At 34.2% G+C, this 14,311-nt stretch overlaps 2 protein-coding genes across 5 annotated transcripts; both read left to right on the forward strand.

The window, feature by feature from the left end:
- The first annotated feature begins 971 nt into the window (after window positions 1-971).
- Window positions 972-5,199, forward strand: LOC140890871 (DNA-directed RNA polymerases II and V subunit 8A-like). Of its 2 annotated transcripts, none has more exons than XM_073299004.1 (5): window positions 972-1,069; window positions 1,556-1,648; window positions 3,602-3,759; window positions 4,389-4,483; window positions 4,821-5,199. In XM_073299004.1, the coding sequence occupies exons 2-5, from the start codon at window positions 1,576-1,578 to the stop codon at window positions 4,930-4,932; spliced, it is 438 nt and encodes a 145-aa protein (XP_073155105.1). In that variant the 5' UTR covers window positions 972-1,069; window positions 1,556-1,575; the 3' UTR covers window positions 4,933-5,199. The 2 variants fall into 2 exon arrangements, with proteins under 2 accessions (XP_073155105.1, XP_073155106.1); XM_073299005.1 differs by lacking the exon at window positions 972-1,069 and adding an exon at window positions 1,079-1,481.
- Window positions 5,200-6,200: 1,001 nt separating this feature from the next.
- On the forward strand, window positions 6,201-13,960 carry LOC140890476 (uncharacterized). 3 transcript variants are annotated; one of them, XM_073298300.1, is made up of 16 exons: window positions 6,201-6,469; window positions 6,766-6,800; window positions 6,918-6,976; window positions 7,062-7,169; window positions 7,270-7,384; window positions 7,761-8,500; window positions 8,656-8,787; window positions 9,091-9,180; window positions 9,281-9,398; window positions 9,858-10,181; window positions 10,730-10,794; window positions 11,204-11,363; window positions 12,049-12,255; window positions 12,364-12,537; window positions 13,457-13,588; window positions 13,667-13,960. In XM_073298300.1, coding segments are annotated over exons 3-16 (2,523 nt in total). In that variant the 5' UTR covers window positions 6,201-6,469; window positions 6,766-6,800; window positions 6,918-6,974; the 3' UTR covers window positions 13,823-13,960. The 3 variants fall into 3 exon arrangements, with proteins under 3 accessions (XP_073154401.1, XP_073154403.1, XP_073154402.1); XM_073298302.1 differs by lacking the exon at window positions 6,766-6,800; XM_073298301.1 differs by lacking the exon at window positions 6,201-6,469 and having other exon boundaries at window positions 6,494-6,800.
- Window positions 13,961-14,311: the final 351 nt, after the last annotated feature.

Genomic DNA, 14,311 nt, shown 5'->3' on the forward strand with positions numbered 1-14,311 from the left:
TTTTCAATTTAGGATTATAGATTTTTGAACCAAAATATAAATTTTTTAAAATGCATTGTAGAATTTGCATTAAATAATAATACACAATATTTATTAAGATCTAATTATAAAATATTTTTAAAATATTTTTAATTTTATTTATTTTAATTTTTAATTTAAATTTATAATTTATAATTAATTTATTTCAAAAAAAATTATTATTTTATCTCGTTATCATTATTTTATCAAATCACTTCGTGTTTTAAAATTTTCCATTAAATATGATTCATATATAAAGATTTAAATATCTAAAAATACTAAAATATTGAATTAAATGATAAGTTCAAGAATGTTACCTTTTCGATTTATAATTATATAAACATGTTATTTTTTTATTATTTATTACAAATTATGCAATGCATATTCTCGTAAAATTTAAATTTTGGTTCAATAATATATAGTTTTAAATCGAAAAAGCAATATGTTTAAACTTATCTGTTTAGTTCAATATTTTGGTACTTGAAATTATTTAAATACTTGTTTATGAATGCATGTTTAATGAAAAAGTTGAAAACAAGAATAAAGTTTAATAAAATAATGATAAGAAGATAAAATAATAATATTTTTTAGAAAATAATTATATAATTATAATAAATTTAAAATTAAAAATAAAATTAATAAAACAAAAAGTGTTTGCTAAATATTTTATAATTAGATTTTAATAAAAATTGTGTGTTATGGGTTGAATAATTTTAAAAATTATTTTCACAAGGGTCAAATATGCATTTTTTATATTTTACAAGGGTATTTGGTGCAAAAAATATCAAAATCTTTACCCAGTAATATGAGGGGCGCGTGGGTGTGCTAATTTTTTAAAAGATTAGGGTTGAAGATGCTATTAAAATTTCACAGCGGAGAAGTGTGCATTTTTAATATTTGAAAATTTTCAAGTGTGCATTTTCAATATTTGTGAGGGTGTTTGTTCAAATAAATCTTAATTTAGCATCATCTCCGCTTGAGCCCAGAATCACCTTTGCAACTGTTGTTCCCTCGACGAATCGCGAAACGAGAAGAAGGCGAATCGCACAAGGTTACCTGCTTACTCTCTGATTTCCGACAAATTGCATACGTGTGACTGTTTGAGGATTATACGAATTCCTTTGTATTGATATAGCGTACGTGAACTGCGTAATTGTAATGTGTACTCCTGGTAAAAAAAAAGAAAAAAAAAAGACGACCTTTATTGCTGAGTTACCGATTTCATGAGTATGTATATATTGGGCGACCTAATTTGGAGATACAATTGACGTTTTTTTCAACTGGAAATGAAATTGATAGTGTTTTTTAGCTTTTGTATGCTATTTGAGTTCGTTGGCTGGTTTCAGCTTCCAAAGTTAAAGTCACGTGGACAGGGGCCGAGATTGAGTGGTTGTCATCTCGAAAAATTTCAGCTGTCTGAATTCTGCGTGAGCTTGAGCTAGCTAGGAGCTCAGCTTGGGCCAGTAAACCTTGCTATTATTAGAGTTGATAGATAGTTTGCACCATTGGCCCATCTGATTCTTCTTTTGGGTTTTAGGTTTTCCTTTGCCTGCTAAAATGGTGGAAACGCTGTTTGAAGACATATTTCGAGTGGAAGCACTAGACCCAGATGGTAAAAAATTTGATAAAGGTACCCTTTTGGTTATTTTATCCACACTCATCTTTTTTTTTCCATGTGTATGTGAGATAGAGATGTAGATGCACATAGTATTTATATGTCAGAAAATTTAAAGGGTTCTTTACAATAGTTGATTGCTTATCCGCCCTTAATTTGTAATAATTCTGTAAAAAATAAGCGCCAAGAATATATGCAGTAAACGAGTATTGAAGACAACATATACGAAAATGAATAAAGGTTGATTTACGTGTCTATGAAACCAACACTTTTACTGTAAATCACGGGTAAGGTGAGACCCGTGTATTAGAGGGTGTGAAATCCATTTGAAGCTAAAGTTCCAGTCTACTAATTTAATTCTTTCCATACTCCACACACTAAGTTGTTATTTTCAGAAATATATTTTCGGTGTAAGAAACTAAGCGATAATTGTTGAGTTTAAACGAGCTAGGGTGCTCAAGGAACTCCGGCATTGACTGATTTTTGTGGTTGAGAATAGTGGCTACAATCCTCGAAGGAGGCTAGCTGGGGCACATGTAAATGCTGACAAAATTATACGTCCTTCGGAAAAACGTAACTAAGCTCAGCACTGAACATAACAGAGCAGTAAATTCTAACAACTGGAACATAACAACAGTAGAATCTAAGCAAAACCTTGGCTGCAGAGGAGGCAGCATCAGTTGGGCTAGCAACAATTATATTTGTGTAGAGACTTCTCACTTATGTTTACAGTTGATTTTAGTAGTATTGCTCAAGCGGAAATGCTAGTTTACCACAGTTATTTCATGTTTTATCAACCTCCTTTTGTAAAATATATTTACACCTCTTTGAAAGAATAAATGATCTTGATTATTGTTCTTCTAATCAAACAAAAAAATATATCATACACCGTACAAAATTGATTGCCATGATTTTTGTATATTAATGAGAAATGAAAAATAATATGTATTCATGACTATGTGTTTGCTTCTGAAAATATTGAGGACCAGAAAGGCATTAATTGATAATCTGATTTTTTATTTTTTTTTGGAATCATAGCACTAAGAAGCGTGTTGGTAATCTGATGTTTAATTTATTATATTAGTCTCTTAGAATTTATCTAATTGTCTATATTCATCATAACAAATTATTTATGATAATCCACTAATACCTTTTCCATTTTGAAAAGATTTGACACCACTAATTGAATTTTTCTTTGGTGGTGAGGTCAATTAAACATTTATCCCTAATTCCCTTGTAATGTACATATGAGATGAATATGTATCTAAGGCTATTTTGAAGACCAGGTTGGTCATTAACCGTTGGATTAGTTGTAGCTCTGCTTTGGCAAGCTGCTATGTCCACCTGTGCCTGTGCTCATTGCTGTCCACTGGGAAATATGCTCGAGGCTGGGTATTAGAAATTAGATATCCATTCTAAGCATTGCTCTAAGACCCTAAAGTAGGCTCAGTTAATTAAGCCCAACATTTGAGGCGTGTGAGGCCATCATAAACATGATGAGTTAATCTCACCTTTAGGACTTGACTATCTATGAAAATTGGCCATTCACACCTTGAATGGATGACCTGTAAATGATAGATCAGTTAGGATAATGAAGAGATGAAACATAGTAGAAACTGCTATTGACGGGAGTGGTGTTGACTAACAGCACAAACTGCTGTTAACTAACAGCAGTGCTGTTACACAAATTAGCTGATTTAAGAAATATGGTTCTGTAATAGATGAATACACTTCCAAGTGAAAAAATGAGCATCTTTAATCTGGGCCCGTCTGCACATTAACAGCACAAACTGCTGTTAAATCAGAAACGAATACTTGTGTGTTCAATCCTATGATTTTCTTACTGTTTTCATGCTTCTCTAAGTTATCCTTCCATACTATGTACTGCTTTAATCTTTGTTCTGTGACATGTCTTGATCTGGAATGTTGTCCATCCAAACTTTTAATCTTTTGTTATTCTTTCTTTAGCTTCACGCATTGCTGCCAGAAGTGAACAATTTGACATGCTCTTGTACCTTGATGTCAATACGGATATATATCCGATGTATGTTGGAGAGAAATTTATGATGGTCTTGGCATCTACTCTGAATTTGGATGGAACACCAGACAGTGGTTTCTACACTCCGGTACACGTGCTTGACATATTACAAGTTTTTGCAACTTTTGTTCAGTTACATATTCCCACAAATTTTTTTCCCCTAGTAACATCCAGTTACATGATTGTAGAACATTTTATTGCTCTGTTTAGTGGAGACATTGTATTTGAGCGCAAGCAGATTCATGTTGATACTTTCTTGATACAAGAGCCAGTTTCGTTAAGTTCTTTATCCTCATTGGTTGCTGTTGCAAAATTTGCAAGCTGTACTGTTTTGCAAATATATTTGTAGGTTGGGATCTTGTTGATACCAATAGGCTGACCATAGGCTCCTCGGTAGCTTTAGAATTATATTTTACTGTCCCCTTGCTGAATTCTGGCCTGTCTTGGGAATGAAACAGCTCATAAGGCACACAATTGAAACAGAGGTACTTGTCCTCTAGTTTGTGGAGTCGTGACATTCAGATTGATGTGAAGCAACAAACTTACTCATGCATTATCAATATCAAGGGAAAACAAAATATCAGTTACCTGTACTTTTTCTTGGGTTTTTCTGGTCAAATGCTATTTTATATTCCAGTTGAGCAACTAATTATTCTCTTGCACTGTCACTGGGAGAAACAATTGATTAGCTTTGTGTTAATTATAATCTGATTTCAGGGTAACAGAAAATCGCTTGCAGATAAGTTTGATTATGTCATGCAAGGGAAGTTGTACAAAATCTCTGAAGAGACCAAAGAGAAGCATGTTAAAGCGTATGCATTCATCTTTCATGACATTCATATGTGTGTTTTGCTGAAAAGTCACCTAGAAACTATTGTTATTATAATACATATCTGGGAGTAGAATGCTAGTGAAACAATGGTAAAGAAGTGATCAATTACATCTTCAACATTTCCTTGGTGCAACCTGCACTCTTTCTTAATCTTCATTGCATGTTCGAACAATTTGGTAATATTGATGATTTAGTAAATGGTTGTGTTTCCATGGTTTTTGTTAATTTTCCGCTTCAATTCCTTCTTTACCTAGTGTTGATTAATGTTGTATGCTTTTAGTGTATTTTGTCCGAGATTTGTTTGCTACTGGTTTTAGGGATATATATGTTTCCTTTGGTGGGCTACTGATGATGCTCAAGGGAGATCCTTCGATTGCTGCTAGATTCGAACTGGACCAGAAGTTGTTTGTTCTACTACGAAAGGTATGAAATCCATGCCAGCTGGAAAACTGTTTGATGCCCGTCTAGAAGAAATCCGCAGTCCTGGTTCACTTTTCTTCACTTTTCTTGATTTCAAGAAAATTGAAATTTGCTTGCTGTAAGAAGTTGAGAGTTGAAATGATTGAGAAACTCTTTGTAGGCAGCTATTGCTTTCCGACAACATGCTATTTATATACATAGTTATGCGCACATGAAACTCTACGGTAGCTCGCATGAACGATGCACCAGCTAACATGAAATCTCTGTCGAAAAATCTCTATCTATGGTTTAGAGTTTTTGTGCTTGTGATTGTTTGATCTGAAAGTAGGATCCACGAGTGTAAAATAGGTACTGTTTACTCAATACATGAAACATGATACTCAAATACAAGTAAATCCTTATAATAAATTATAATTATTTCTTATGTTATAAAAAAATTATAATGTATCTTAATAAACTCGAATATAACACTTTTATTTACAACCTGAAAATGTAATATTGTAAAAATTATAATAATTATTTTGTATATATACATATAAAGATCAAATTTTAAAAAAATATATCTTACTACTAAGAACAATCAATTTTTTTTGGGTAAAAAAGGGGAAAAAATGAGTATTCGGTTAAACTAATTTTAGGCTTCACGAAATTAATTGGAAGTTACTTAGTATAAGATGCAAAATTTTAATTAAATAGTAAGATATTGTGAACTTTATTCATTTGACGAGATAATTTTTTTTATTGTGAAAAATATTTACACAAAAATATATTAACTACAAATTTTTATTTAGTTTTAAAATATAAATGTATTTTTATAAGATAATGTGATTACTTGAAAATATTATTTTTTAAAATTTAGATAAAAAAAAATTGTTATGGAATAAGATATTAAAATATGAGAATGAAATATCACTTGATTGAAAAATTTAAATAAAAAGGGAAAAAATTAAAATTAAAAAATGACAAATCGGTAAAAACAAAACAAAAAACAAAAGTAACGATAATTTAATGAATTGTGTAATTTTGTTTCTAAATTTTTACATATTTTTTTTATACATGTAACGTTTTAAGTATTATTTTAGGACTTAAGATCGATTTACTAAAATTAGAATAACCAATAAACGAATATCATTGTCAATATATATATATATATATATTACCATAAATAAACTAGAAATAAAAAATGAGCGTATTTATTTTTAACAAATACGGAATACAAAATCTTCGATTATATAGTTTTTTTTTTTCTTAAAAATAAGAGTTTTTATTGAATTTCTTCTCTCCTGCACTCTACCACGTCAGACTCAAACCAAATAAAAACCCTTGCACTACCGCCGCCGCCCTCACCACCGTCGACGTCCACCGCTCCAGCCTCTCACAGGGTAGCCACCACCATCCAAGTCCACACCTTCAGCAGTTCGACGTTCACCAGTCACCATGGCAGTACTGTAATTTCTTTTTAGCACGTAACCATTTGTAAGAACAAGCCACCCCAATCAAATAAACATTATTGTGAAGAATTTTCCGCTCGCCAGCCACCACACCAGTAAGTGCGCTGCCCATCAATCACAGTATCACACAGTCAGCTTATTTTATATTTTAATGCACTAGTTTGTTTCATGTGGTGGATGTATAAATTATAAAACATCAGTAAGTTGAATCAGTGTGTTTTCTTTAATCTGTTCTTGTATTCTTAAGTTAATTGATGTTAATTCTATGCGGAATTGTGCTCATTGCATCTCCCTGGTTTGGTGCATATAAATTAAAAATTCTCATTCAAAGAATAATGCATCTTTTTTTGGCACATGCTACCGGTTTTTTCTTTGCCGAGCCTTGGAACAGAAGAGTGGAAAACAACATAGATATTCTGTCCTTGGGTAAGTATAGATCTGTGGGTAAATGAAAATTAAGCAGAGGGACCGCCTCTATATACTGGAACTTCTGGGTTTCTTATTTTTGTTTTTGATTTTGGTTATTGGTCTGTTTTTTCTCAGATACTGCTACACATTATTGGTTTCGGTATTCATACAGACCTTAAAAACCATCAAAATATGTAAGTTTCGTGTTCTCAGTTTCTCACGATTCATTCCTCACACAGTATTAATGGTGCTATTTTTGTAATCAATCTTGTATTGAAGGTCAAGACTGTGTGCAAAAAATTTGCCAAAGTATGTAACTGAAGACCGCCTGAGAGAGTTTTTTTCCCAGAAAGGTGAAGTTACTGATGCCAAGATCATGCGTACTCGGTAACCACTTCTTCCTTGATCTGTTCATTCTAACAGATTGTTTTCTCAATTGACTCTGGCATTTTATTTTGTTATAATTATAATTGTTGTGTTAGTGCAGGGATGGTAAGAGTAGGCAGTTTGGTTTCATTGGGTTTAGGACAGAACATGAAGCCGAGGAAGCCATAAAGTACTTCAATAAGTCTTTCTTGGATACTTGCCGGATTACATGTGAGGTTTGTTGCTTTTTTTTCTTCATCACGCCTTTTGCTATATTTTTTAGATTTCTACCATCAAATTCCAAAGATTTTTATTAGACGAAATGGAATTTAGATGAATTTCAGACTTAGAGAGGAATAGACATATTTTGGAAAAGTTCGATTATCAAGAGAATAGAGGAAATAGAGTTATTTTGAGTGCTTTTTTACATTGGTAAAAAGCAATTTGGTACATGAACTTTTGATAAAATGACAAATTGGTAGTGATTTGTTTTGTCGGACTCCCTATTTAACTGCATGGAATGCCACCACATGTACCGGTTGCTGAAAGAATACGTTTAAGATTTGATACTTTTGAAGAGGACAAGAGTTACCTTTGCATTTCAATGACCAGGTTGCGTGGAAGGTTGGAGATCCTGACATCCCACGACCTTGGAGTCGGCACTCAAAGAAGCAAAAGGAGAATACAACTGAAGCGGATAAGAAAGTTGTTGGTTTCAAAGGTTCTAAAGCTGCAGTATTAAAAGGGGAGAGTCTGAAAAGTGAGAAGGGAGATGATAATGGGGACCCTCAATTTCAGGAGTTCCTCGAGCTCATGCAGCATCGTAGTAAATCCAAATTGTGGTCTAATGATGCACTTGCAGCCTCGTCAGTGGTTCAAAATAAAGTAGCATCAAAAAGTATAGTTCAGATGGCAGAAGGATGCGAAAGGAAATTAGACGTACTGGATTATGATCTGGAGGAACTGAAGGGAGAAGGTCGTAATACATCAATAGATAAACAAGACACAGACAAACCAAATGTTTTGGCTCATGATGAGGTTGTGTCTGACATGGATTACTTTAGGAGCAGAATTAAGAAGGATTGGTCAGACTCAGAAAGTAGTGACAACGAAGTTGGTGATGATCATAGTGATAATGATGTTTGTGACGGTGATGGTCAGACCAAGAGCAATATCGATCCCGTGGAGGATATCCTCGAACAAGATTTTTCAGGCAGGGAAGATGGGAGAGGCTCTTTTGGAGAACATAAAATAATTGAGTCAGCAAGCCACTCATCTTATTCAACCAATGAGAATGAGGAAGTCATAGGATCTAGCCGTTTATTCATCCGCAATCTTCCCTACACGGCCACGTATGTGTCCTCATGTCCTTGTTTAAGTGCTATGCTAACATAGTGCGGGCGGCTATGTTTTGTTTCTTGTACAGTACTGATCTTACACGGTTTGTCTTTTCTCCCTTTTCTTTTATATGGCTTTACTTTCTCTGACACTTCCTGATGTGATACAGTGAAGAAGATCTAGAAGACCACTTTGGCAAATATGGCAGTATTTCCGAGGTCCATATTGTTTTTGATAAAGATTCTAAACGGTCCAAAGGATTTGCTTACATTCTCTTTGCTCTTCCAGAATCTGCTGCTAGGTACTATATCCTCAGCTAAATAGACACTACATTGGAGGTTAGAATAGCTTTGATGTGTTGAATTGTGACATTCTGATGAGGTAGATGCATTAGATTTGGATGCTGAAGTTTTAACAATATCACCAATAAACTTGACACTTATTTTTAAATTGTGGAGTTCAACTTACTCTCAAATATCAGAAAGTGTAATCTGATCTTGTCTCATTTTTTTAAAATATTTTTTTCTGACGACAATCATGACCATTTGTACACGTGTGAACGTGTTTTACCTCCCATAGAAAAATGATTGATTTGTGTTTTCAGGGCGCTGGTAGAGATGGACAATGCAATCTTTCAGGGGAGATTATTGCACATCATGCCTGCTAAACCGAAAAATATTAATGGCAAACAAGAGTATGCATTTCAAGTTAACTACTTGTGTTATTTTTTCAGTTCTGTTTGAGCAGTACTGCGGTAGAGTGTATTGATTGCTGAATTTCTTCTGCTGGACCAGCGATTTTGACAAGCACCCTTCAAAAACATTGAAGCAACAGAGAGAAGAGGAAAGGAAAGCATCAGAAGCCCGTGGAAACACACAAGCATGGAATAGTTTATATATGCGCTCTGATACTGTAAGTTAAAAAAGTCAATATGAGGACTGGCATAAACAATTAGTCCCCCAATACGGTTACAGCATTAATGCATCATTGAGTTTGGTTGTGCCTTTTCAGAATGCGAGGATAAAAAAAAGCACAGTTAGGATTTTAACTAAGTTGGTGGAGGCTAGAGATATGCTTCCTTCTTCCAAAACTATCCTCAAAATAACAGAGAGAGGCTGGGGATTTCCTCGTGCTGAAACTACATGATGTTTCAATTTTGAACTAAGATTACTTGATGTTTCATTTTTTAACTAAGATGTATGGGGTAGTAGCAGTCTGGTACTAGATTTTATTTTCTTTCTCTCGTGCCTAGAATACTGACACTCAACTCTCAAGCTCTGCTTGTAAATGCTACCTACATGACAGCGTTAACTTTATCTTATAGACTCGTACTCTGATCCAATATTTTATTATGATTCTTACGTATTGTAGGTTGTTGAAAATATTGCACGAAAATATGGTGTTAGTAAAAGTGAACTTCTAGATAAAGAATCCGATGATCTTGCTGTGCGAATTGCGTTGGGGGAGACTCAAGTGATTGCTGAGACAAAGAAAGCTCTCTCAAGTGCTGGGGTTAATATTGCCTCATTAGAGGAGTTTGCCTCTGGTAGAAGTGATGGCCTGAAGAGAAGCAACCATGTTATTTTAGTTAAGAATTTGCCTTACAGTTCATCTGAAAATGAGCTAGCCAACATGTTTGGGAAATTTGGCAGCTTGGACAAAGTCATTTTACCTCCTACAAAAACCTTAGCTTTGGTATGATTTTTTCTTTTCTTTTCTTTTCTTTTCTTTCCTTTCCTTTTTTTTTTTGTTCTTTCTCAAGCTCAGATTGTATTTTCTTGTGAACCAACGATGTCTGTTTTTCATCAATCGAGCTTTTAAGTTGGTAATTATGTAGGAAGGGATCCCTTTAGTTTACATACATACTTCAAAAAATCTGTTTCCAGATATCATCTCTATCAATTTGTACTGGATCACTGCGGATAATAACCAAGTATAGTTGAGAAAAGTAGGATATGATTCGGGTGACTGATTGGCAATATGGATTGTTATAATCCATGCATGTTTTGCATTCATACCCGACAAAGTAATTTGCCTTGTCTGCTTGCATTACATGCCTAGCTCCTGGATTTGATCAAAGTACTCCTTGATACTTAGAGAGTTCCCGCAAAACACTTTTCAGTAGCATGATGCCAACTTTGTGCAGCAAATTTCTATCATACTAGGTTCTGAAAATGAACTTGATGGCATTTGTTATCATATATATTAGCTAATCAAATTCCTCTTTCTTACCAATACTCCAGGTTCTCTTCCTAGAACCTGCTGAAGCACGTGCAGCTTTCAAAGGTTTAACATACAAGCGGTACAAGTAAGTTGATTTAGTAGTTCAGTGCCGTTAGTTTTTATTGGCATCCTTGCTCTCTGACAGCAAGTTGAGTGCTTATGTCTATTGAGGGATTAAGTCGTTGAGTGCACGTAAGTAAGATGCCTATTATAGAGGTATGTGTGTGGTGACAATATTGACTATAGTGTACGAATAGTATCTACGACTCTCTTGAGCAAAGTAAGAAAATTAAAAATAATGGGATGAATCTGTACGTTGGATGAATATGCACCAATCTAGCTTTGATGGACTCGAGATAATTATATGCCTACAACACAATGGATACAAGAATAAAAGTTGCTTATCTTTTTGTTCCTGTTGGAATTAATTGTTGCTAGATTGAAATTTGTTGGCTGTGATTTGGGAAGTTGATGGTTATCTGTTGTTACCATAGGGATGTTCCGCTGTATCTGGAATGGGCACCTTACAATATTCTTAGTCAAACTGCAACATTTGATAAAGTTACTGTCCATCAACTTGATGTCAAGAGAGCTTTGCTCGAGCAACAAGTTGTCGAACTAACAGAGGCGGATGTTGATAATGATAGAATTGAGGTTGTTTCTGAACTATGCATGTCTTGTTTTATATAGTTACACTTGCCCAGTGGAGTAACAAAGTGTTACATCTTTCCTTATATAGCATCTTATTAAATCAAGTACCACAGAGTCGCTTGCCTACCATTATGGGTCAATCCCATTTGATAGTTTTGTTATTTACTATGTAGAGAGGGTGGAATATAAGTGAAAAATGAAAATGCTCTTACATTAAATGCAAAAATTCTGTAATGTATCAAATTATTAAGCTTCGGAAAGCTGTAGTGGATATCTAAAGCAGAGAACTAAACATAACTAGAGCGCCATTGTTAGAACAATTAAATCACTGATCATGAAGATATATTCTTGCCAATTAACTTTTACCATAACTTTATTGTAAGAGGGCCATCGAGTCAGTGAAACTGGCCAAGGAAGGAAATTGTACAAAAACCTATGAATTCAGCATAACTAGTGGGCAATATAGAGTGCAAATGTAAATAATTGAACTAGCTCAAGAATTTTCAGTTTGCATGAATGTGGGGCATTATGGCTATGCATTTCTTTGATCTGTTGATGTGGGATTATGTCATTGCGAATGGATCTTACCAGGTCACCAATTCGAAGATATACATACAAACTGGTTGGCCTTTAATTATTCAAGTGTTTTATTTCAGGTTTTGAAATTTTCTTTTGTTTTTTGCTCTAGTCACGCACCATATATGTTAAGAATCTCAACTTCAAAACTTCAGAAGCGGATATTAAAAAGCATTTTACCGAGCACATGAAGGGAGGAAAATTACTTAGTGTCAGGGTGAAGAAGCACATAAAGAATGGTAAGAACATTTCAATGGGTTTTGGTTTCATGGAGTTTGATAGCGTCGAAACAGCTGCCAGTGTTCGCAGGGATCTACAGGTATTTTTTTTCGTGTGAGTGAATTCAACCTACTCCATCGGTACCACACAATGGCACATGCATTTACACTTCTGCATGTTTTCTAAATTTTTTGATGTATCACTACAGGGAACTGTTCTCGATGGCCATGCCCTCATATTGCAACTTTGTCATGCTAAAAATGATGAGTTGTTGCCTAAAAAGATTGCGAATGACCGCAGTTCAACAAAGTTGATCATCAGGAACGTAGCTTTTGAGGCAACAGAAAAGGAACTGAGACAATTATTTAGTCCATTTGGTCAGGTAAAACTATTTTATCTTTTGGTGTAATTAAATTGCTTATTATCCCCTTAAAAACGGATTATTAATTATTTCTTTTATCATTTGTAATTTCACTACTTTAGCACATGATAACATCTAGAGCTTTCTCAAGTTTTGGTGGTAGATTCCTATATCATTAATGTTTTATGTAATGCTGCTTTCTACCATGTGTTTGTTTTCCATGAAGGTGAAGAAAACCAAGGAGCGTATTTGTGGCTGGGTTGCATGGCCTGTTACTATATTGTTGTTCCCCTAGATTAACATAATCAGACAATTCATTAAAAGTTCAAATACTAATCAATGACTTTCTATTATATTGCGAGTTATTGTTGTAGGGTGATGTGGGCAGTTATCACCTTTCATATGAATCATCTTATGTGATGGTTGCTGATGCTTTTTTTTTTTTTTTTTTTTAACTGTCAACTATAAGGATGCAATCAAATCCAACTCCCTGTCACCCAACCACCATACGAGTCTTCCTTATTTTTATTCTTGGGCCCATTTGACGACCAGGAAGAGAGATTATTTTTTTCTTAGAACTCTCATATAGAATATCAAAAGTTTTTTCCCGGCAGTGAAAGGACAGGTGAGGTGGTTAAATTTTTTTTTTTTCCCCAATTGACGAGTGGCTGGGGACCATCGTCAGTGATCTTCATCACGACTGAATCTCTTGAGTGGCTCAGCTTTCTTAGTTCTACTCAAATCAGTGGATCTTCCTTGCCCCATTACCAAAATAAACTGATGCATTTTTAGCCATTTGACGAGTCCAATTTTGTTTAGTCTCAGTATTTATCTAGAAAGAATAATCCATATGTTGGAAGTTTCATTTAATGCTTTAGATTGGATTAACATGCCAATAGAATTCAGTGCCCTCTTCATTTCGTGGCTTTCAATACCGCAGATAAAGAGTTTAAGGCTACCAAGGAGGTTAGGTAACCATAGAGGTTTTGCTTTTGTTGAGTATGTGACGAAGCAAGAAGCTCGGAATGCACTTGAAGCTTTTTCGAACACGCATTTCTATGGACGTCATTTGGTAAGTCGGCGTGTCACCGATGTTTTAAGGCAAGCCTGTGTTGCGTGGTAATTGATCCCTTGTGTGCTTGCCTTGTAGGTTCTGGAGAGAGCCAAAGAAGGTGAGAGCTTAGAGGAGTTACGGGCAAGGACTGCTGCTCAATTCACGGACTCTGCTAAATTGTCTAAAAAGAGGAAGCACGAGACTGTAATAGATGAAGGAAACGTTAGGTTTGAAAGAACTGCAGACTTTTAACTAGGGTGATTGCATATGACCTGGAGTTACTAATATTATTTTGTTTGTAATTTTTTTTAAAAATTTCTAAAAATATGATTAGATTAATATATCTTTCATTTTCAAAAAATCAAACGGATGTTTTTTATGTTTAATTGTTTAAAATATGAGATTTAAAATGTTATTAATGTTGTAGAGGCCTAGAGGATGTGTTTTGCTTTTCTTTTTTCTTTTTCTTTTTATAGGGGTGTTGATGCAATTAGTTCTCCTATCTTGTCTGATTTTAGTACTTAATCTTGTGTCTATTAGGCGAGATGGGGACGTTAGAAGTGTACCAATGTCACAACTAATTTTTTATTTTCACTTGAATTCAAGTGATTTGACTTGCGATAGCTTACATTTATATGAATGTTCTGCAAATATTTTTTTTAAAAAAAAAGGATTACATTTTTGTATGACTGCAATCTTGTAGATAAAAAGAAATTTCGAAAGGATTAAATTGGTTATTAG

Source organism: Henckelia pumila, chromosome 3 (genome assembly GCF_033568475.1).
Source record: "Henckelia pumila isolate YLH828 chromosome 3, ASM3356847v2, whole genome shotgun sequence".
Classification (NCBI taxonomy): domain Eukaryota; kingdom Viridiplantae; phylum Streptophyta; class Magnoliopsida; order Lamiales; family Gesneriaceae; genus Henckelia; species Henckelia pumila.